This window comes from Meleagris gallopavo, chromosome 10 (assembly GCF_905368555.1).
Source record: "Meleagris gallopavo chromosome 10, MGAL_WU_HG_1.1, whole genome shotgun sequence".
Lineage (NCBI taxonomy): Eukaryota > Metazoa > Chordata > Aves > Galliformes > Phasianidae > Meleagris > Meleagris gallopavo.
The window spans coordinates 430,998-453,597 of record NC_139413.1 but is presented as its reverse complement, the minus strand read 5'-3'; the positions used below and the strand labels follow the sequence as shown (position 1 = coordinate 453,597).

The following is a 22,600-nucleotide window of genomic DNA, read 5'->3' as shown; positions in this document are numbered from 1 at the left end:
GCTAAAATGAAACTAGTAATTTCTGTTAATCTCCTATTCCACTTTTACACTTAGTAGAAAATCCATGAATTGGATTTGGGAACATGATTCTATTTCTGTAGTGTAATAACTTCCACATAATAACTGCCTGTTGTGGTGACTACATATGTGATGTAGTAGCATATTGTAGGTGTAAAGAATGGGCAGTCAGTCACTTGCTTAGGAAAACACACGACTTTCCTAGCAACATGGTATTGTTCTTAGATTATATAATTTTCTGCTTTGCAAAGCCTTCATTCAGTTGTCACCTTTAAAATTTAAATTATTTTTTTCTAGCATCTGGTATCTTGCCAGAAGAGATTTCTCTTACATCTACTCCAAAGCGCTCAAGTATACCTCAAGCCATGTCAACTCCTGCTCCAGTGTCAATGAGTGAGTCAGTGGAGACTGCAGAGGCTAAGGCTGCACTTAAGCAGGTATTTTTTTTTTTCTTTCCAGAAAACACTGCACAAAGCTGTTATGGTGTGTTTTTGTTGTTTGTTTTTTTATTTATTTATTTTTCTAAGCACATTAGTGTCTATTCTTTGATGCAGTTGCAGGAAGTTTTTGAGAACTATAAAAAAGAGAAAGCAGAGAATGACAAGTTGCTGAACGAACAAAATGAAAAGCTTCAGGAGCAAGTCACAGAATTGAGGTCACAGAATGCAAAGATATCCACACAGCTGGAGTTTGCCTCCAAACGGTAAACTGGCAATTTAATTGCATTACTTTATGTATGTACTCTTATCAGAAGAATCACATGGACTGCTTGATATAGGTTGCGTGGGAAGAGTTACCAGTTAAACATCAGTATTATCTATTTTGTTAAAAAAACACAATATCATAGGGGTGGGATCAAGAATGTACCCCGTAGTTAAGTGCAGCATATATGAGGCTATCTGAAAACTAGTGCATATCAACATGAAATATGTCTGTGTACTTACACATCTTAGGTTTAAATTTAAAAAAAAAAAAAAAAGTATGATAGCAAACATTCTTTGCTGTGTTGTTCTCTGTGAAGTTATGAAATGCTGCAGGATAATGTTGAAGGCTATCGTCGAGAAATAACATCTCTACATGAAAGAACCCAGAAACTCACAGCAACAACTCAGAAGCAAGAACAGATCATTAACACTATGACTCAAGACCTGAGAGGAGCTAATGAAAAACTGGCAGTGGCAGAGGTGAGTAATACAATGGATTATGCTTCGTGTATCCTAAATTAGTGCTAGAATTTTTCTTAAAAGTTGTTAAAACTGGATGTGTGATAGTTTTAAATATGTCAACTACTATATTTGTAGTATGTATACTTGTGTGTTTTTGAATCTAATGGTGTTCATTTGCAACTTTACAGAAAATATCTCAAGTACTGAGTAAAGATGGGATAAGATTTCCAAGGTGTTTCAATACCCATATTTACACAGTAAATAGAATGTGATAAATGAAGCAGTTATGTTATTACTGTTCTTGGCCTTGATTTATAGCCTGTAGTCTTAAATCAAAAGCTTGCTTCAGTAGTATTAACTGACCATACTAGTACTGTCTGAAGTGAAAAATAAAGGCCAGATTTGGGACAGGTAACAAAATTTGTATTGTTTGCTATCTTAAAGGTGAGAGCAGAAAATCTAAAAAAAGAGAAAGATATCCTGAAAATGTCAGATGTGCGTTTGACTCAGCAACGTGAGTCTCTACTGGTTGAACAAAGAGGACAGAACTTGCTACTTACTAATTTGCGAACTATTCAGGTATGGAATGTTACTCATGATAAATATCTCAGTAAATGTCAATTGAAATTGACTTCCTGAGTCATAGAATAGGATCTGAAAGACGATTGTTTGCTTGTTACAAGTTGACACTAAACATAAATTATTTGAGCAACTTCTTTAAGATCTTTTTCATTCCTGTCTTGTATTCAAGATTTTGCCTGCGTAGATAATAAAAGAATTTTGAAATGATGAACAGGGTTTTATCTTTAAGATGCAGACAAAATGTGAAACAAAGAAAAAGAAAAAAAGTTGTTTATTTTTATAATAGTAAAATTTACCAATGCTTGCCTTAATAGAGATAAGTATGCCTTAAAACAATAGGGGAATAAACCATTGTTTTCAGTTTTTAAGGTAAACTTACTTTTGTAGCATAAATATGCAAGGTTGCACATCTTGTCGTTTTCTACTTTTGTAGAAGGCTTTTTGCTTTTTTTAATCCCCAATGTTAGACCACTTGAGTAATGGATTTTCTCCTAGTAATACTTGTTGTATCCATATTATTAAAGAATATTTCAAAACTAAGTCTAAGTCTTAACTGCTGTTTCATTTATAATTCTTGTTCCATTTAGTAATTAGTGTGGTTAGGAGAAGTATTATGACAACAAACTTTTATGAAGTGCTGCAGTAATTCAGAAGAAAGTTATTGAAATATGTTGTAAGCATACTGCATTATATTCTTTTATCAGGGAATACTGGAGAGGTCTGAGACAGAAACAAAACAAAGACTCAATAATCAGGTAGAAAAGCTGGAGCGTGAGATATCTCAGCTAAAGAAGAAACTAGAAAGTGAGGTGGAACAAAGACATGCTCTTACCAAAAATCAGGAGGTAAATATAACTATGCTAAACTTTCTTTAGTGAAAATAAAGCAAGAGTTGAATGGCTTTGGCCAGCTTACAGTGGATTTTCAGATGTGAAATTTAGGAGCTCAAGTATATTGGAACTTCCTGCTATATGTTCAGGTTCACATTCTGGATCTTAAGAGGCAGCTGGAGACTGAGACAAACCGTCACATTCACACAAAGGAACTTTTGAAGAATGCCCAGAAAGAAACTACAGTGTTGAAACAACAGCTTAATAATACAGAGGCTCAGCTAGCATCTCAATCATCACAGAGGGCTCCAGGGAAAGGTAAAGATGATTTCCTACATTGAATTTCTCTTTATTTTAAATATTGGTGTGTGCAGAATGGTAAGATTCATCACAGTTTAGTATTGAGGAGGCAATACACTAAATGATCTCATTTTTGCAACCACAAATTTGAGCAAAAGATAACCAGGATGAGCTTTTAAAGTAAAATCAATATCCAGCAGACTTTAAAAATGGAAAAAAGTAAAACCAAACTAATTAAAGAATCCCTTCTATTTTTATTTCAGGGCTCTTACGTCTTTATAGTTTCTATTTTTAAGTGGCCAGTTTTTTGTGAACCAGCAGTTTGTTGTAAGCCATTCTTTTGTTTACAAATGACAACTTTCTTTTGGGATGCTTTATGAGGGTGATTTTATTTTCTTTCATTTTTTCTCCCAATTATCCTCAAAAAAAGTTAGTTTTTAAATGGAACAGTAGTCTAAAAAACTGAAGTAGACTTCCATAGTTGATGAATATCTTCTGATATTGTAGGTCAGCCTGGTACAAGTGAAGATGTGGATGATCTTGTAAGTCGACTAAGACAAGCTGATGAACAAGTTAATGACCTAAGAGAAAGACTCAAGACTAGTTCTAGCAATGTGGAACAGTACAGGGCCATGGTTCTTAGTCTAGAGGAATCTCTTAATAAGGAAAAACAAGTAAGTAGTTAACATCTAACATTCTTTATTAAAGCAAAACAAGAAATATAATGAAAAATTTTACTTTTTGTTTGTACTGTGTTCTGTAGATTTATGGGAAGAATTAGAAAGCACCTGAGGTTAGTTTAGAAAGCAAGTAAAATAATGTAGTTAGACCAGACTTTAGACAGCTTGATTAAAAATACTTATAACAATGGAAATATTAAATGTTTTTTGCGGCATACTTTTAAAATGTTGAATTGTAAATTTGACTTAGCTTTGTACTTCCTTCAAAAGAGGGAATTCTTCTAAAAATTCTTCCTATAACACTGTGATCATTGTTATAAAAATATTATCTCTCAGTCAAAGCAGTTAAATCCATGCCTTCTTTAGCTAAATAATAATTGTCAGTGATTCTGAAGAACATTCTTTATGTGTTCACGGGAAGAGCTTTATAACAACTCTCCCTTATGTGAAATACTTGACCATGTTAATGGTGAATGAGGCCTGTTCTTGCAAGCTGTTCAGCATATCAAAATAAGATTGGGGAAACAGGACACTCATGAAGCTGAACTTCACTAGAAAATAAGATGATGTGTTTCTCTAGTATCCAGTTCTCTTCTGATCTGTGATCTGTCTTCTGTTACTGTAAAACTTAATCTTAATTGTGGCTTGATTTGCCTTATGAGTGTTCCAGGTTTAGGTGTACTTGTAGCTTGGAGAAGGTTCTGAGGAGACCTTACTGTGTCCTTTCAATACTTAAAGGGTCTGATAAGCAGGAGGGAGACCAGCTTTTTACATGGCCTAGTGATAGGACGAGGGGGGATGGCTTTTAAACTAAGAGAAAGGAAATTTAGGTTAGATGTTAGGCAGAAATTCTTTACTCAGAGAGTGGTGAGGCACTGGAAAAGGTTGCCCAGAGAAGTTACGGATGTCCCGTCCCTGAGGGCATTTAAGGCCAGGTTGAATGTGGATCCTGAGCAACCTGAACTAGTGGAAGGCAGCCCTGCCTGAGGAAGAGGGTTGGAAGTAGATGATCTTTATGGTCTCCTCCAATCCAAGATATTCTATTATTCTATGTATCGTAGTTTTGAAAAAATGAATTTTTTTCAGTGCTATTTTTGAGTTTCAGCATCTTCAGTGATGTACTAGATGAGATGTGTTGAGAATACCTTCTCTGACTTTAAAATATTACTAAAATCAAAGTACCGTATTTAAAGCAAAAAAACAAAGACCCAAACCTATCTATGTCTAATTATGAGCTTTGATGAAAGGTGACAGAAGAAGTTCGTGCAACAGTTGAAGCTCGTCTGAAGGAGTCTTCAGAGTATCAAGCACAGCTGGAAAAGAAGTTGATGGAGTCAGAAAAAGAAAAGCAGGAACTTCAAGAGGAAAAGCGTAAAGCTGTAGAGAATATGGAACAACAGGTACACATCAAATACCACCTCTCTTAGACTCTCTTGCAGTGTCCTTAAGAATATGATTTTACTTGATTCCCTTCTTCTGTAAGAGCAGCGCATTGTAGTAGTGTCCAAAACTAAATCTCTTAGGATATACTGAAGTCTAACTAAATCTGAAAGGTTTCCAAATGTGAGCAGTACATGAAGTTTATCACTTCATTGGGATAGTGACAGTTTTAAATTGACTACCATCCTCTTGAACTTTAAGCACTAGTTACAGAAAAGTGTGAATAAAAGCCTTTGAGAAAGGTTTTGGGTAATCTCTTTTGGAACATGAGCCAAAGCAGTACCTGTAGGATGCATATATCCTAAAACTAGAGTGACCTTTGTCTCTATTTGATTCTTACTTGGGCTCTGAGCTGAAAAAAAGCAGAACGAATGCAGTTAGCACTGCAGTAAAACCAGACCTTGAAAGAACAGTATTATTTTTCAGCTAAGAAAGAATTTTGAATGTTTATAAGACAAAGTTGAGGGAGTGTTTCTTTTTATGTTTTAACTGTTATAAAATAATTATGCTTCAGCTTTAATTTATTCATAACTGCCTATGGTTAAAGCTGCATTCAATACTTAGTTAAATACTTTGCCACTTAGTCTATAAGTTTTTATTTTATTTATTTATTTATTTATTTATTTATTTCTTCCCTCATTCGTCACTATAGCTATCAGAACTAAAGAAGAGCCTGTCAGCTTTGCAGTCAGAAGTTCAGGAGGCCCTTCAGAGAGCCAGCGTAGCTCTAAGTAATGAACAGCAAGCCAGACGTGACTGTCAGGAACAAGTATGTTTTTCATATTTGCTATTTTAGCCAAAGGTAGTAAAATTAATGTTAGTTTTTCATTGTTTTTGTCTTGATTTTTCAAGGTTATCCTGCCAAACGTATTACAGAGAAATGAAAACAATTGTAAGAGCATTTCATCTATTTTGTGAATATCTGCCTTCTTAATGCATCATTGTTTTACATTATCAAACATGGTTTGTGAGTTAAACTGACTTTGAGATAAAGTAATGCTGCAAACAGAGTTTTTGTCATTAAAAAAGTGCAATGAATTCCAAGGATTGTTTCATTATGTAAAAAATATATTAGCAGCATGTGATAAGATTAGCTGTTGTTTAATCCAGCCCCAAAATTTATTAGACAGTCTTTTCCATTTTTTTTCACCTAATGTTATGATCGCAGGCTGTCCTTAGCTTTTTACCCTCATGTACTAAATATCTTTGCCCATTCACATGTAGAAGTAACTGGCAGATGTTTTTATAAAAATTTCCATGTCTCATCTATGCAGAATCTACAGCAAGAGCATTGATTGTAGATTATCTACGAAAAGTGTTTCTTCCACTGACCCTCTCAAAAGAAATGATGACACATTCTAACTTTTTAAGAAAAGACTAATTTCTTCAAGGGAACCATTCTAAAAGTATCAATGTCTTCTACACTTAGGAAAGGTGAAGGGTTTTGGCCAGTGGTTTTGTTTTTGATCAGTGTTCACTAATTTAGTCTAGCATTTGAAAATCTCCAGGTATGTATCAAGCACAACATCAAAGTAACAGAATCTGTAATTGTTTTCTTCAGGCAAAAATGGCTTCTGAAGCTCAGAATAAATATGAACGGGAGTTAATGCTTCATGCTGCTGATGTTGAGGCATTACAGGCTATTAAAGAACAAGTTGCCAAGAATACGGCAATAAAGCAACAGCTTGAGGAAGCTGCACAGAAAGCTGAGTCTACGTTGCTAGAGTGCAAAGCCTCCTGGGAAGAGAGAGAGAGAATGATGAAGGTATGATTGTTCTTCACGGTTGCAGTAGGTCTTTTCAGTTACCAGTCTACATGAACTTTAAATTCCTGAATAATTTTGTTCTAGGATGAAGCTTCCACACTTGCATCCCGTTGTGAAGATTTGGAAAAACAAAATCGATTATTACATGAACAACTGGAAAGTCTGAGTGACAAGATGGTGACCTCTATGAAAGAAGCCATGCCAGCTGCATTAAATGTTTCTCTCAATGAGGAAGGGAAATCTCAGGAGCAAATTTTAGAAATTCTTAGGTAAATTCAGCTCTGAGCTCCTTCTGTTGGTTTTAATTCAATTTCCAAAATAAATAGTTCAATCTTACTTTATATTTGAGAGACAATGTATAGAACTTAAATACATTTTTACTAGGTAAGAGATTGTTGTCCTGTATCAGTAACTAGTCAAAAGAATTTCTTTATACTAGAAAAACATAAAGTCAATTTTGACAGGAAGCTAAAGCAGATTTTACAATATGTGAGTGGCAGGAAAGATTCATAGAGATTTTGTCATGGTTTTTCTCTTAATCTCAATTTTTCTATGGTTTTTGTCTCAAATTTTCATCTTTTTGGATCAATTTCTATACATCTTTAGATAGAAGATGCTTCTATTTAAAACACTTTGCTTCATGTTTTCATTGACATGATGGCTTTTTCATCTTGTGCAGATTTATACGTCGAGAAAAGGAGATTGCAGAAACTAGATTTGAGGTGGCTCAGGTGGAAAGTTTGCGTTTTCGTCAGAGAGTGGAGCATTTGGAAAGAGAACTCCAGGAAGTGCAAGACAGTCTCAATGCAGAGAGAGAGAAGGTGCAGGTATGGTTCAGTATTAGTGGTTTTGATGTCAGGAAATAGAGTTGCTCTCTATGTTCTGCTTTCTCTCATTGCTGCCTGTGCTCAAGAATTTTGGAAGAATCAGTACCTTCTGAATTGAGGTTGGTATCTAACCAAATGGAGAGTCTTGTTCTGGATCCTGTGAAGAACTGGCAATACCAAAAGCTCGTAAATGGGGAAAATAAGGATCCTTTATCTGTTTTTTTTTTCCCAAATTCTTTTTTTCTTCAGTGATATTTACTTGTTTTGAATGTCTGTGTGAGCTAATGAATTCCACAGCAGTTACATTAGTTAGTGTTATGCCTAGTCTCAGTAAGTATGTATGCATGTGCAAGCAAAACAAATAATTGAGTTAAATATTTTTAAAAGGTAACAGCAAAAACCATTGCACAACATGAAGAATTAATGAAGAAAACAGAAACCATGAATGTACTGATAGAAACCAACAAGATGCTCAGAGAAGAGAAAGAGAGGCTGGAACAGGAGTTGCAACAAATGCAAGCAAAGGTTAGTACTGAGTTTCACATACGTTTGCCGGCATTCAAGTTGGTGAGTTAACGTCTGGATATACTGTTAATTACTTAAATTGTGATTATTCTTTTACATCAGACTCGTATGAGGAGATGTTCCATTTTGGATTTAAGGTGACATTGCTTCTCCTAGAATATTGCAGAGTCACAAGTTCAGTTTTCTTTACTGAAAATCAGCATTTATCACTGATGTTATAACAAGGATGTTATCAGCAGATAAGGGCACAAAAATACATGCAAAGTAGGCTACAGTTTTATTGAGAATGTAAAAAGGAAATGTTTAGATATCTCTTCCCATTTCTAAATAGGCATTGCTTTAATAGAATCCAGTGTAGTGTTGCTTGACTTCTGATACGCAATAATTCATTTCCTGCAGCGAAGGACAAAGTAATGGTTTTGAGATTGTGAAGCTATAATTGTTTTTCCTGTAGGATCATAGCCTACTCTCGCTTTCTGTTACTTTTCTTGCCTCCAGCTGATTACTGAGAGGCAGAGTTGGGGAAAAAAAACTTTATCATGACTTTCTTAAGGATGTTTTGTTTTTTTCTGCAGTCTTTTTGCTGTCTCTGTCTTTCTTATAGTCATTAAACAAAACCTACCATATTTCATTTTCTTGCATCTCATAAGATTCAGTTTAATCTCCAACTGTGATTTTCAGGTGCGCAAGCTTGAGGCAGACATTCTACCTCTACAAGAGTCTAACGCTGAACTGAGTGAGAAAAGTGGAATGTTGCAGGCAGAGAAAAAGCTTTTGGAAGAAGATGTCAAACGCTGGAAAACCCGAACACAGGTGGGAAATGCACATTTTAAGAAGTGTTTTGGAAGAGAAGGAAGAGGAAAAAAGTTCCAAAACATTTTTAAAAACAAAAAAAAAACACACAAAACTATGTAATTAAAGTGACAGAAAACTAGGAAATGTATTTAAATTTAAATCTGCATAAGCAATGTTTTATAGGTAGGGTGTTCTTATCCGTAGGCAGACTAAATAAAAATCACAGAATGACAGAATCATAGGGTTTGGAAGGGATCCATCATCGAGTCCAGCTGCCCCAGCAAAAGCAGGTTTGCTGCAGTAGGTTTTAAAGGAAGCAATCCAGGCAGGTCTTTAATGTCTCCAGAGAAGGAGTCTCCACAATCTCTCCGGGAGGCCTCTTCCTGTGTTCCAGTTAGTGCCCATCACCCCTTGCTCTGTTGCTATGCACCACTGAAAAGTGCCTGGACTCATCCACTTGACTCCTACATTTTAGGTATTTTTAAATAGTGATCCCTTCTCCAGGTTGACAGTCTGAGATCTCTCAGCCTTTACTTGTATGGGCGATACTCCAAGCCCCTACTCATCTTTGTGATCCACCACTGGACTCTCTCTAGAAGTTCCTTGTCTGTTTCAAATCCTTAGTTTTGAAGTCCAGAACTGGACGCAGTACTCCAGATGTAGCTTCACCAGGACAGAGTAGAGGGTGAGGAGTAGCCTTTTTGGCTGTGAGAGCACACTGCTGTCTTATGGCCAAACTGTTATCAACCAGGACACCCAGGTCCTCTTCTGCAGAGCTCACAAAACAGGAGCTCTATTTAAAAAGATTTCCTGAATGTATCTGTTTAATCATCTTGTGAAAACACAGACTGTTTTGTCAACCTTTCAGCATTTGTTGAGTCAACAGAAGGACACAGATCTTGAAGAATATCGGAAGCTACTTTCAGAGAAGGAGGCAAATACCAAGCGTATACAACAAATGAGTGAAGAAACAGGCAGGCTTAAAGCTGAAATAGCCAGGTATTGTGAAAGTCAATCAGTAAAACGTTTGATGCGAAGCTTAATGTTTATAATAAAATTACATATGGAAATGTAACTTCTTCACTATTTCCATGCAACTATTAAACTTTTGGTATTTTTAATGTAGCCTGATAACATACAAATGAAATAAGAATTGTTTTGGAAGATGTCTCATAACTAAAGAGGCTCTAAAATGCATTAAACATTTGTATTGTAAAATCCTAGAGAACATGATTCACTGTAGATGGTGCCTGCAGTATTGCATAAGTGAGTGATATTGCAGTATATTATTTCAGACTTCTCACTTGCATCTCCTTTTTCTTTCTTGCTGTTTAGAACTAATGCATCCTTGACTACAAGCCAGAATCTTCTTCAGAACTTGAAGGATGAAGTAGCCAAAATAAGAACAGAGAAGGAAACTTTGCAGAAAGAACTAGATGTTAAAGTGGCTGATATACAGGAAAAAGTGAAAACTATAACACAGGTCAAGAAAATTGGGCGCAGATACAAGACTCAGTATGAGGAGCTGAAAGCACAGCATGATAAGGTAGATAAAATTTTGTTTGCAAAGAAATTCAGTTGTGTGTTTTCATTTAAAGGCTATTATCTGGATTATACATTCCCTTTGTATGTTGTAACATGAGCACTTACTTGCAAAGGGAAAAGCAGAAAATTACATAGTTATGCTCTTAACTCAGAAACTTATTGAACATGAGTTCTATATCTTTCAATTTGCTATGTTGTTAACACAATACTGGAGTTCATTAGAATGCCTGTGTTCTACCCAGAACTTTTAAAATTATTGGTTTGCATGCAACAGCAACTTGTGAAAGTGAACGCATTCTAACTGGACAGCATTGTTCAGCCTGATACCACTTGACATATTTCAGATGGTTGCCGAAGCAGCAACTCAGTCTTTAGTAGAGCAACAAGAAGAACAAGTTTCCGTCCAGGAAGTACAAGAACTGAAAGACTCTCTCAGTCAATCTGAAGTGAAGACAAAGACTTTGGAGAACCAGGTTGAAAATTTACAAAAGGTAAGAGCAGAGCAAGCAATTTCAGAGGAATTTTACTGGAGTCTCAAATAAGTAACTGTGAAGACCATGATGATGGTGGTCTGTGTGCATGCAGACATAGACGTGTGTACACACGGAAACATTGTTTTCTGAAATAGCTCATTGTGGCCAATCTTTCTATAGACTATAACAGAAAAGGAAACTGAAGCTAGAAATCTTCAGGAGCAGATATCACAGCTACAGTCAGAACTTGCTCGTTTTCGTCAAGATCTGCAAGAGAAGACTACACAGGAGGAACAGCTTAGGCAACAAATCTCTGAGAAGGAAGAGAAAACTAGGAAAACCTTTCTCGCAGCCAAGCAGAAAATTGCGCAGTTAGCCGGTATTATTAATTTCTTTTCTGTTCTTAAGGTGTCTTCTTCTGTTTGGGTTTCCACATATTCCTGTGGGGAAGTATTCAGACAGTATTCTTAAAGTATTTTCTATATTAGATGTCTTAAAATTGTTCTAAGATTGAGAAATTTTAGTTCCTTAAGGAGATGTGCAGTAGTTATGTACCTGCACATCTGGGGAATCAGAATTTTGCCTAATTCTGGTCAGCCAATTTTTTGATGGTCTTGTTGATTACAGCAGATTGACTCTCCTAAAGACTTCAGTAATTCGCCCCTTGCCTCCTCAGAGTGTACAGGTGCAAAATATCCCACTTCCTCTATTTTAAATAGATATTGAGAGGAATGATGGTGCAAGTACTTGCTGGAAACATTTTGTCCTCCTATAACTGCTTATTTATTTATTGGATATATTTTTATATTCAATTTTTCATTTAATTGCAATTAAATGAATGACATGCAGAAGTTAAAATTGTCTTGAAGAGCTCCTCCCAAAGCTTAACATTTTTAGGATTTCAAAATTATTCAGTCATCTTATAAAATCAGATGGGCATTCAGCATGCAGAGACCTAGTATGCAATTTTACAGTAGCAAAACTGGATCCTTTCCTATTAAATTAGGTACGAAAGAACAGCTAACTAAAGAAAATGAAGAGTGGAAGCAGAAGAGCAATTCATTAGAAGAGCAGAAGACTGAATTGGAAGTACGAATGAGTGCACTCAAGTCACAATATGAAGGTCGAATCTGCCGTCTGGAAAGAGAGCTTAGAGAGCAGCAAGAGCGACACCATGAACAGCGAGATGAGCCAGCAGAATCTACAAATAAGGTACAGAATCTGTCTAGATAGCTGCAAGAGAACAAGTTAGCCTTTTTATGTGTCCCATACTGAACTACAGCAGCTTTCAGCAGCAGCACTGTTGTACAGCTTGGTTTGTTTTTTTAGTGTATTCGTATGGGAGAACTTTAGGTGAAGGCTGGTTTATCTAATACTAAACTGTAGGTGAGAATTCTTCTTAAATAATAAATAAATAGCAGTGAACTTAGCAAACTGCACTACTCAAGTTCCATTGTCCCCAGACTAGTGGTTTTGGAGATATGTAAACTGGCTTTGGTAAGGATTCAGAACTTAATTTAAAACTTGTTTCCTGCAAGAGTCAAAATACCCAATGCTGGCAAACATACAGTTATATTGATCACAGTGAATTAGCTGATAAGTTGTTTTCACTATGCTTTTTATTTTTATTTTTTTATACATATGTTCAGCTATTTTTGGCAGTATTTTATGTCTCAACAGCTTCAAAAAATATCTGAAAAGACTTGAGAAATTACTGAATTGGTTTGACTGCTGTGATTTTTTTGGGAGAACTTTTGATTAATCATGGAGTCTGATTAGGCACATTAACAAAGATGTTCTTAAAAACAGTTGTTAATGAAAAGATTTGTCTGCTGAAGTATTCTACCAAGTTGCTTGCTCTGTTTTGTATTTATATGTCACGATGCTTCTGTTTCTTACTTCATAGGTTCCAGAGCAGCAGAGGCAAATTTCACTCAAGTCTACTCCAGCTTCAGGTGAAAGAGGAATGTGAGTTAAAGGGCTTGGGGTTTTCTGCAGAGTTTCTGCTGTTGGGAATTTTTGTTTTTATCTTCATCTAGTTGCTCTTTTTTTTTTTAGAAAACAATTGGCTTTTTCCAAGTTTTCTTTAGCAGCTTTAAAATACTGATTGTCATATGTTCTTCCTGTTTTCTTAGACCCATTAAGTCACTAATCAATAAAGCTTTCCAGATGTGAATTGTCATATAACTACCGGGAACAAGATATTTGCAGAACACTAAGGCTGAAAAATTCTTCAAAAATACTTGAAGATACATAAAGTTGTACAATTTTGGTTATTACCTTTAGCCTATTTGTAGGAGTAGAGGGTGAGATGGGGAAAGTTCCTTGTGCAAGGAGCTCAGACATGAGAAATGGACTAAGTCGAGGGTAACAAGCAGATAAAATTGTCAAATGAAACAGCAACCAAGCTCCAAAATGCATAATATTATCATTTTACTAAGTTTAGTGAACTGAATCTCTTTTAATTTTTATTATATCATACATTTAATCTAAGACTCTGATCTTCAAAAATACCTTGTAAAATTTGACTGATCCACATGTCAGTCAAGAAATTATATTGTTCTGCATTTAGTGAACCAATTAGTTTAATATAAACTGTTTTACTCACCTTAACAAAGAACCAGTGCAGCTAACATTATTAGCTGTTCTTGTCCTTTTGATCTGCTTAGAGATTGCTCACAGATTGTTAGTAGATTACCCTTGAAGAAACCTGTCAATCCTCTAAGCTGGACAGAATGTTACTGATGGGATGGTGGGCCTGTTTGTTTGTTTTTTTCCTTTTTTTTTTCATTAACATATAAACAAATTTTGGAAGACAAATCGTTATGTCCCTGTCAGGTTTTCAAATTCAAAATCTTCAAAAATGAATGTTTCAGAATATGATAATATATTTAAATTCAATATTTTTAAAATTTGCCTTTCTGTGCTACCACGATGAATCCAATACGCTGTTTTTCAGTGCTAGCACTTCAGATCCACCAACAGCAAATATTAAGCCAACACCTGTTGTGTCAACTCCAAGTAAAGTGACTGCTGCTGCTATAGCTGGGAATAAATCTACTCCGAGAGCTAGTATCCGTCCAATGGTTACTCCTGCTACAGTCACTAATCCTACCACTACTCCAACAGCCACAGTTATGCCTACAACGCAAGTGGAGACTCAGGAAGGTGAGCATTTTAGTAGTACTGAGATCTACAGCGGCTGTAAATTCTTTTTTTTCCTTGAAGTCTCACTAGATGTTTGAGGTACTTTCATTGTTACCGTGTCTCTTTAAATACTGCTCTCTTATGAACATTTTTGTTGCCACACAGTTCTCAGTTCCTCATCTGAGCACAGATAGAAGCAATGTTAACTGAATCTGAGAAACATTTCATCTGCATATTCAGGACATTCTGAAATTGAGAATGAGAACCTCACTAGATTATGACGACTCGTAGTTGAATGTACTATTGTTTGCCTTTCAGCTATGCAGTCAGAAGGACCTGTGGAGCACGTTCCTGTCTTTGGAAGCACTAGTGGCTCTGTGCGTTCCACCAGTCCTAATGTTCAGACATCTCTCTCTCAGCCTATCTTGACTGTTCAGCAGCAGACTCAAGCAACTGCTTTTGTGCAGCCCACTCAGCAAAGTCATCCTCAGATCGAGCCCGCTAATCAGGAGCCATCCCCTACCATTGTAGAAGTTGTACAAAGCTCTCAAATAGAGAGGCCATCCACTTCTACAGCAGTGTTTGGTACAGGTTGGTTTCATTTCATTGGCCTACCTTCTTGAACAGTTCCTTTGAAGTAACTCCATTGTCAAACCAGGCCTATCTTTAGCCAAGGCATACACTCTTTTATTTTTTTTTCCCTTATTATATTGCATGTTCTACAAAGCCTCTTTGAGTGGACTTCTTTCATAAACTTTCATAAACCTCCAGAAGAGCTACCCCTGAAATGCTATTGTCATGACATCCCTTAAATAGGGATTAAAACTCATGTGTATCTATCCATAGCAGTCTTGGGGTTTAATACATTAAACTTTTTTGCTGTTTCCACAAAAGCTTTGTAGCATAGTTAATTTTAGGATTCATGAGTAAACTACTTAAGTTGGAGTTTAAGATCTAGAGAAGAACACTAAAACTACTCTGTATAGTGCATTGTTATACATCTGTTTGCCACACATAGTATGGAACTCAGTTTATTTCCCAAAAAACACTTTTGCAAACAACTTTTTTGTTTTTCAGTACAAACTCTGTTAGTTCTTAGGTGCGCTTTTCAGAAGCAAAGGTGTGGTAAAAAGTATTTTAGTTGTAACCCTGGGAATCTTACATTGGAGTCCAGTTAGAGAATATGGATCCAAGGACATAAGATTTGTAACCCAGTGTACTGATGTTTTCTTGTCCTAGAAGACAGCAAAACACAGTTCCAATTCTGTTATTCAGAGCTGAAAAAGAGTTGGTTTTACAGAGTAAAATACCGAACCTTCCAGTTTTCCGCTTTGTACGTTTGTAGTTCTCCTGCAAATAACTGAGAGTTTTTTCTAAGTTTCAGCTACCCCAAGTTCTTCACTGTCTAAACGTCCACGAGAGGAAGAGGAAGATAACACTGTGGAAAACTCGGATCAAATTTCAGAGGAAACTGTGGATGTACCTCTTCCAAAGAAACTGAGAAGCATACAGAGGGTTGGACCTGAGGTTTGTAAGAACATAAAATTGCTGCTAGTATATTGCTGCTTTGGTTGATTTTTAATGGGAAGAGGAAGTATATTACTTCAGAGTCAAGTCACCTAATTTTAAACAGTCTTTAATCTATCAGAGAAGAAGCATGTTTGGGTGTCTTAAAAGGCAGAGGTTGTCCCAGCTATAATGGCTAGCACAAATTGTAGTGAACTGGAGTGTGGGTGGGGAGAGAGAGAGCCGTAGCCTAGCACTGAAGAGGAAGAAGTTAAAATATTTTTAGATGTGGCCTGAAAGATCATTATCTACACTCATTGTGGAAAAAAAATAGCATGCTTGAGGAGATGCCAGAGAAGCAAAAACCAAATGCTTCATTGAAAAACATAGAGACGATGCATTCCCTGGTGTGAGGGAACCAGGATATCCTGAAAAAATAGAATGAGCTTGAGACTCCTCACAGCAGACAATTTATGAAAAATGTTAAGGAATAAAGACACTTCATTAGCTATGCAGGATAGGGGGGTGCATAACATAGAAGAACAAGATTATAATGAGATTATCACTTAATTAGCTGAGAGGATAGGGCCTGAATAGGAAACTGAGGATTTCATTTGGTCCTAAGTAGATCTAGGGAGACTGAAGAGAGTTAGTCCAGTGAACCAGAATGAGAAGATGGTATTTCAGGACAGAGAAATCAGAGGTGCTAGATAAAAACAAAACTAAGGAATAATAGCGGAAGGAGAAAAAATGTTATCTATAATCTTTGTAGGAAAAGAAGGAATAGAAAAGAAGTCTAATATGCTAGAGAAACAAACTTCTAGGATTAACGATACATCTTAAGAAAAGTATGTGGTCTTTCAGGAGGAAGTGACAGCAGAAGAAAGCACTGATGGTGAAGTAGAAACTCAGACATACAATCAAGACTCACAGGACTCTATTGGAGAAGTAAGCATATTTGAAAAGAAAAAAAAAATCATAGTTTCAGAAAAAAAAAAAGTTTTCTTTTTTTAACTATTATGTCATACAATACTTTTGAAAGAGGACTCTCAAATCAGATCCTTCAAAATATCAGTGGAAAACAGTTATAACTATTTGAAGTTTAAACTTGCTGTCTTTAAGAAGAGATACCAATTTTTTAATTGCACTCTGCATGCACCTGTATAAGTAACAGTGAGAATGTTAATGAGACTTTTACAATTTTGAAATGCTATTTAATACGACATTTTAGAAATCCTAGTATCTTTAGTGCCAGGGCTGTGTAGTGAAGCTGAGACATAGAGGTTAAATGTATCACAGTATAAAAACAGATTTGGAGTTTACATTTCTTTATTTACTTCTTTGCTTTCTGGCTTTAGTTTTAAAGAAATATTTGACATGTCCTTGGATCATGGTATGATAATCAAAGGAAAAACCGTTGCTTTTATTCTGGTTCTGTAAAATACATGTTACAGCTGTGTTAGGAATGCTAAATATAAGTGAAAAGCAGGTTTTTAATCTCCTTTATCTTTAGAAACAAGCACAAGTCATGGTAATTCTCAAACTTAGCATAGTCCCATGTAGTCAAGCATTTCCTCTCATATCCTTTATATATTTAGAAGACATGATAGATGTTTACCAATAAATGCTAGCTGTGTGCTTTCTATCTATGCCATGTATCTTTAAACTTTAATACTAATACTCAATGTGATTATTTAAATTCTGCTGCTAAACACCAGCTATTTGCATTAGTGACACATTGCTTGGTAAATAACAGAACCTAGTTATCTAATCTGAGCCAGAAAACTTGAGTGCTGTAAAATATATCTAGTATAGTCCTAATTTAAGTTTTGTGAGAGGTTTCTCCCTGAAGCATTTTATTTCTCTAAGTACTACTTGTCAGATTCAGTATAAACGTTTTGAATATACATCTGTACTGAATGTAAAGAGAACAACATGATGACTCTGACTGTCCTGCAAATTGCATAACTTTTCATACAGACTAAAAGAACTCTAGTAAAATAGTAACTCAGATTTCATTTTTCAGAAGAGAGATTGTTATTCCTTGATCCTGGAGAGACTTCTAGTTGTTTGTATTCGGTGACATCATTTCTAGCATTCTCTTGTTTTCTCCTATCTTGGTTAGTTCTTAATGAGCAGAGATAAGCAGTGTTTCTCTTGCAGGTATCAGTTTCTCGTCTGATTATCTACAGTGTTGTGCACTGGCATTAACTGCAATGTCCTTAGACTGCTCAGGGAGTACCACTGTTAGTGGAGTGCTGCCTCAGCTGTCAGCAATGTTCCATGCACCCGTATTCACTTATTGTGCAGGTGTTGATGATGGTTATCTGAAATAGAAGGCTGAACATTCGGATAGCAGCTTTTTATGGCTGTTTTTGAATACATCCTATATAAACACAGTGCGCTTAGTGATGGACCCCCATCCCAAATCAGAGTTGGAAGTGAAGGTTGAAATACTTGTGTTGTTCAACAGGTTTTCTATTTTGTTGAGCTTAGTAGTGAAAGCAGGGAGCTCCTAGAAGTACAGTGGACACTTTCGAGATGAGCACTTTAAAGAATACATATGCTGCATTTGATTTCCTTTTGTAATTTATCTTCTACAGGGTGTTACACAGGGAGAGTATGCTCCCATGGAGGATAGTGAAGAAACTTCTCAGTCTATCCCAATAGATCTTGGGCCTCTTCAGTCAGATCAACAAAATACTACTTCATCTCAGGATGGTCAGTCCAAGAGAGACGATGTCATTGTGATTGATAGTGATGATGAAGAAGATGATGATGATGAAAATGAAGGCGAACAGGAAGTATGTATACTGAGGAATTAATTCTATTTAGGAATTACAGTACTTACCTTTTCTATCTTTGATCAACTGTAAAGCTAATATTGCACAACTAATTTAATCAAAAATATCTTTCTTTGTGTGTGTGTAAGTGTTGTCTCTGTTTCTATTGCCTGGATGTTTAGTGTTTTGAAGACTCTTGTTAATTTCACTTGTTGTTTTTGGTTTTTTGTTGTTGTTCGTTTTTTTTTTTTTGCTGTTGTTTTTTTAAGTTTTAAAATTCTACAATGGCTCCAAGTTCCAGAAGGAAATCTTTGTTTAGCCAAGCGAGCCCTGTGCAGCCTTTGTTTCACTTGTGTCAAATTGGCTCTTAACAAATGGCTCTTAAAAAGTAACAAAATGGTTAGGACCTCAGTGGCTTCAAAAGCAGATTTCCAGAGGATCTTATGAACCAGTTTCTTGAGCTGTCTACAGTCTGCTCCCACAACATCCAGGGTAGTAGCTTTACTGCTAGTTTCTATTGTATCAGAAAAAGATTCATGTGCACAGTGGCCAAGACAGTCACAGAGTATCACTTCACCCTGAAGTCCATCTCTATTCACAAAGAACAAATCAAGGAGGATACTTTCCAAATCAACTCCCTTAGTCCATCTATCACAAATTATCTTCAGTGTGCTTCATGAATTTCCTGGACTTGTTCATGAAAGACTTAGTTGACATTTGGGAAGTTGAAGTAACCTATAAGGACAGGGGCAACTAATTTAGAGGTTTTCTTTAGTTCCTTATAGACTAATGAATCAGTACTGTCATCTTGATGGGGTGATCTGTAGTAGACTCATACAATATCTGCTTTATTATCTTTGCCTCTAATCCGGGCTGGAAACTCTCAACCATGTTGTCCCCAGCTTGAAGTGCTTTACAGTCCAGCCACCACTCCTTTTCATATAGTGCTACCTCTCTTTGTCATCTGCCCTACTTGTCTGTCCTGTAGAGTCTACTACTTGTCTACTCCTGTAGAGTCTATAACTGTCCATCACAACATACTGCTTATAGTACTCTTCCCACCAAGACTTTTTCCCTCCCAAGTTTATTCTGTTTTGCCCGTGGCTGTAGATGGTAAGCTATCTCCCCATCTTTATCTTGCTCCTCAAATTTTTCCATTTTGTTTTGTCCATCTGCCCTGTTGAAGAGAGGAAGTGAGAGCAGCTGGTGGATGTCTGGTGTCCCACCAGTCATCAGAAAATACATACAACCAGTCTACAAATGGTAAATGCTGAAAATCTTCACATAGAGTTTCACAAACAAAGGTGGTCTCAGTACGTGAAGCAAATGAAGTTTCACACTTTATTATGTGAAAAGTTCCCACTGTTTCAGCATTTCTGTAAGGTGTTTTTATGGTACTATCACAGGATTATGAAGATGAGGAAGAGGAAGATGAAGATGATGATGAAGACACAGGGATGGGAGACGAAGGTGATGACAGTAATGAAGGAACTGGTAGTGCTGATGGTAATGATGGGTATGAAGCAGATGATGCTGAGGTGAGATTTGCACTTTTTTATAGTTTGTTAAAGTACTTGGAATAAATTGATATTGTAATGCAACTGTAAAGATTCGAATATTTGAAAATCTTAGTGTGAATTTCTCCCAGAAAATTGACGCTGTATAGTGGATGATGATGATTTCTGTTAGAACTGGTCTTTTCACAATAAAAGGTCAGCTTTGAATATATAAAAGAACTGAATGAAAATGTAAAACATAAGACACAGCATCAATTACTATGGATGCAAAGTTAATAGGGCAGTCTCCTCAAAAGCCAGGTATTTCATTGTCATTAAGTGATGATGACTATGGCATTCACATTTGTGTATGCAGATATGCAAAATTTTTAACATTTCTTATAGTTGTGTACATTTAGTCTAGGAGGTTTCCGGAGTGTATGGAGGATAACTTTCTGATGCAGCTGGTGAGAGAGCCTATGAGAAGAGCTGCCCCACTAGACCTGCTGTTCACAAACAGAGAAGGTCTGGTGGGAGATGTGGAGGTCGGGGGCTGTCTTGGTGACCATGGTAGAGTTCTCGATTCTTGGTGGAGCCAGGAGGGGGAGCAGCAAAACTGCTACCTTGGACTTCCGGAGGGCAAACTTTGAATTGTTGAGAAGACTAGTAGATTCAGTCTTAGAGAGTAAAGGAGTCCAAGATGGCTGGTTGTTCTTCAAGAAGGAAGTCTTAAAGGCACAGGAGCTGGCTGTCCCCCTGAGCAGCAAAATGAGCTGGCGGGGAAGAAGACCAGCCATGGATGAACAGGGAGCTATTCTTCAGGCTCTGGGAGAAAAAGAGAGTCTACCTCCTGTGGAAGAAGGGACAGACGACTCAGAAAGAGTACAGAGAAGTTGTTAAGATGTATAGAGAGAAAATCAGAAAGGCAAAACCCCCAACTTTAACTCATACTGGCTGCTGGGGTAAAAAGGAACAAGAAACTCTTTTACAAATACATCAGTGTTAAGAGAAGGACTCGGAGAATCTTCATTCTTTACTGGATGAGGCTGGGAATGTGACCACTGGGACAACCAGGGCATCAGGCCTAGCCAGCAGGAGTTCACGAAGGGCAGGTCCTGCTTGACCAACCTGGTCTCATTCTATGATGTAGTGACCCATCTGGTAGACGAGGGAAAGGCTGTAGTTGTAGTCTACCTAGACTTCAGCAAGGCCTTTGACACTGTCTCCCACAGCATTCTCCTGCAGAAGCTGCCAGCCCGTGGCTTGGATGGGTACGCTCTTGGCTGGATAAGGAACTGGCTGGATGGCTGGGCCCGGAGGGTGGTGGTGAATGGAGCTAAATCCAGCTGGCGACCTGTACACGACCTGAGTGGTGTTCCCCAGGGGTGGGTGCTGGGGCTTTCCTCTTTAATACCTATATTGTTGACCTGGATGAGGGCATTGAGTGCACCCTCAGTAAGTTTGCAGATGGCACCAAGTTGGCTGGAAGTGTCGATCTGGCTGAGGGTAGCAAGGGCCTACAGAGGGATCTGGACAGGCTGGAGAGCTGGGCTGAAGCCAATAGGATGAAGTTCAATAAGGCCAAAGGCCGGGTTCTGCACTTTGGCTGCAACAACCCCAGGCAACGCTACAGGCTTGGGGGGCAGAGTGGCTGGAAGACTGTGTAGAGGAAATGGACCTGGGGGTGTTGGTCGATGCTTGGCTGAACACGAGCCAGCAGTTTGCCCGGGTGGCCAAAAAGGTCAATGGCATCCTGGCCTGCATCAGAAAAGGTGTTGTAGGGGTTGGAAGGGACCTCTAGAGATCATCGAGACCAACCCCCCTGCCAAAGCAGGTTCCCTACACCAGGTCGCACAGGTAGGCGTCCAGGCAAGACTTGAATATCTCCAGAGAAGGAGACTCCACAACCCCCCTGGGCAACCTGTTCCAGTGCTCCGTCACCCTCACCGTGAAGAAGTTCTTACGCACATTTGTGCGAAACTTCCTATGCTGCAGCTTATGTCCGTTTCCCCTCATCCTGTCTCCACGTACCACTGAAAAGAGACTGGCCTCACCGCTGTGGCTGCCACACCTCAGATATTTATAAACCTGGATCAGGTCCCCTCTCAGTCGTCTTTTCTCAAGGCTAAACAGACCCAGTTCACTTAGCCTTTCTTCATAGGGGAGATGCTCCAGGCCCTTCACCATCTTTGTGGCCCTCCACTGGACTCTTTCCAAGAGATCCCTGTCTTTTTTGTACTGGGGAGCCCAGAACTGGACACAGTACTCCAGATGAGGCCTTACCAGGGCAGAGTAGAGGGGGAGGATCACCTCCCTCCACCTGCTGGACACGCTCTTCTTAATGCACCCCAGAATGCCATTGGCCTTTTTGGCCACGAGGGCACACTGCTGGCTCATGGCCAACCTGTTGTCCACCAGGACGCCCAAGTTCCTCTCTGCAGAGCTCCTCTCCAGCAGCTCATCCCCCAGCGTGTATTGGTGCATGCAATTATTCCTCCCTAGGTGTAAGACCCTACACTTGCTTTTGTTGAACCTCATCCGGTTTCTTACTGCCCAGCTCTCCAGCCTGTCCAGGTCTCGCTGAATGGCAGCACAGCCTTCAGGCATGTCAGCCAATCCTCCCAACTTCGTATTATCAGCAAACTTGCTGAGGGTGGCCACTATCCCCTCATCAAGCTCATTGATGAAGATGTTGAACAAGACCGGACCCAGCACAGACCCC

General features: G+C 37.8%; 1 protein-coding gene across 3 annotated transcripts in view; it reads left to right on the top strand.

The window, feature by feature from the left end:
• The window catches only part of TPR (translocated promoter region, nuclear basket protein), a 45,153-nt gene that overhangs the window by 12,644 nt on the left and 9,909 nt on the right, over nt 1-22,600 (top strand). For 2 of the 3 annotated variants that reach the window (XM_010715531.4, XM_010715529.4), the window contains exons 16-41: nt 316-455; nt 573-721; nt 1,040-1,202; nt 1,629-1,763; nt 2,471-2,611; nt 2,746-2,914; nt 3,404-3,570; nt 4,824-4,976; nt 5,669-5,785; nt 6,578-6,781; nt 6,866-7,050; nt 7,461-7,608; nt 7,996-8,133; nt 8,815-8,946; nt 9,797-9,927; nt 10,264-10,474; nt 10,818-10,964; nt 11,127-11,325; nt 11,953-12,158; nt 12,853-12,914; nt 13,906-14,114; nt 14,412-14,684; nt 15,472-15,620; nt 16,464-16,547; nt 18,203-18,403; nt 19,789-19,920. In XM_010715531.4, the coding sequence (XP_010713833.2) occupies nt 316-455; nt 573-721; nt 1,040-1,202; nt 1,629-1,763; nt 2,471-2,611; nt 2,746-2,914; nt 3,404-3,570; nt 4,824-4,976; nt 5,669-5,785; nt 6,578-6,781; nt 6,866-7,050; nt 7,461-7,608; nt 7,996-8,133; nt 8,815-8,946; nt 9,797-9,927; nt 10,264-10,474; nt 10,818-10,964; nt 11,127-11,325; nt 11,953-12,158; nt 12,853-12,914; nt 13,906-14,114; nt 14,412-14,684; nt 15,472-15,620; nt 16,464-16,547; nt 18,203-18,403; nt 19,789-19,920 (4,145 nt within the window). The remainder of the gene's footprint in view (nt 1-315; nt 456-572; nt 722-1,039; nt 1,203-1,628; nt 1,764-2,470; nt 2,612-2,745; nt 2,915-3,403; nt 3,571-4,823; nt 4,977-5,668; nt 5,786-6,577; nt 6,782-6,865; nt 7,051-7,460; nt 7,609-7,995; nt 8,134-8,814; nt 8,947-9,796; nt 9,928-10,263; nt 10,475-10,817; nt 10,965-11,126; nt 11,326-11,952; nt 12,159-12,852; nt 12,915-13,905; nt 14,115-14,411; nt 14,685-15,471; nt 15,621-16,463; nt 16,548-18,202; nt 18,404-19,788; nt 19,921-22,600) is intronic. The other variant, XM_010715532.4, reaches the window with a different exon arrangement.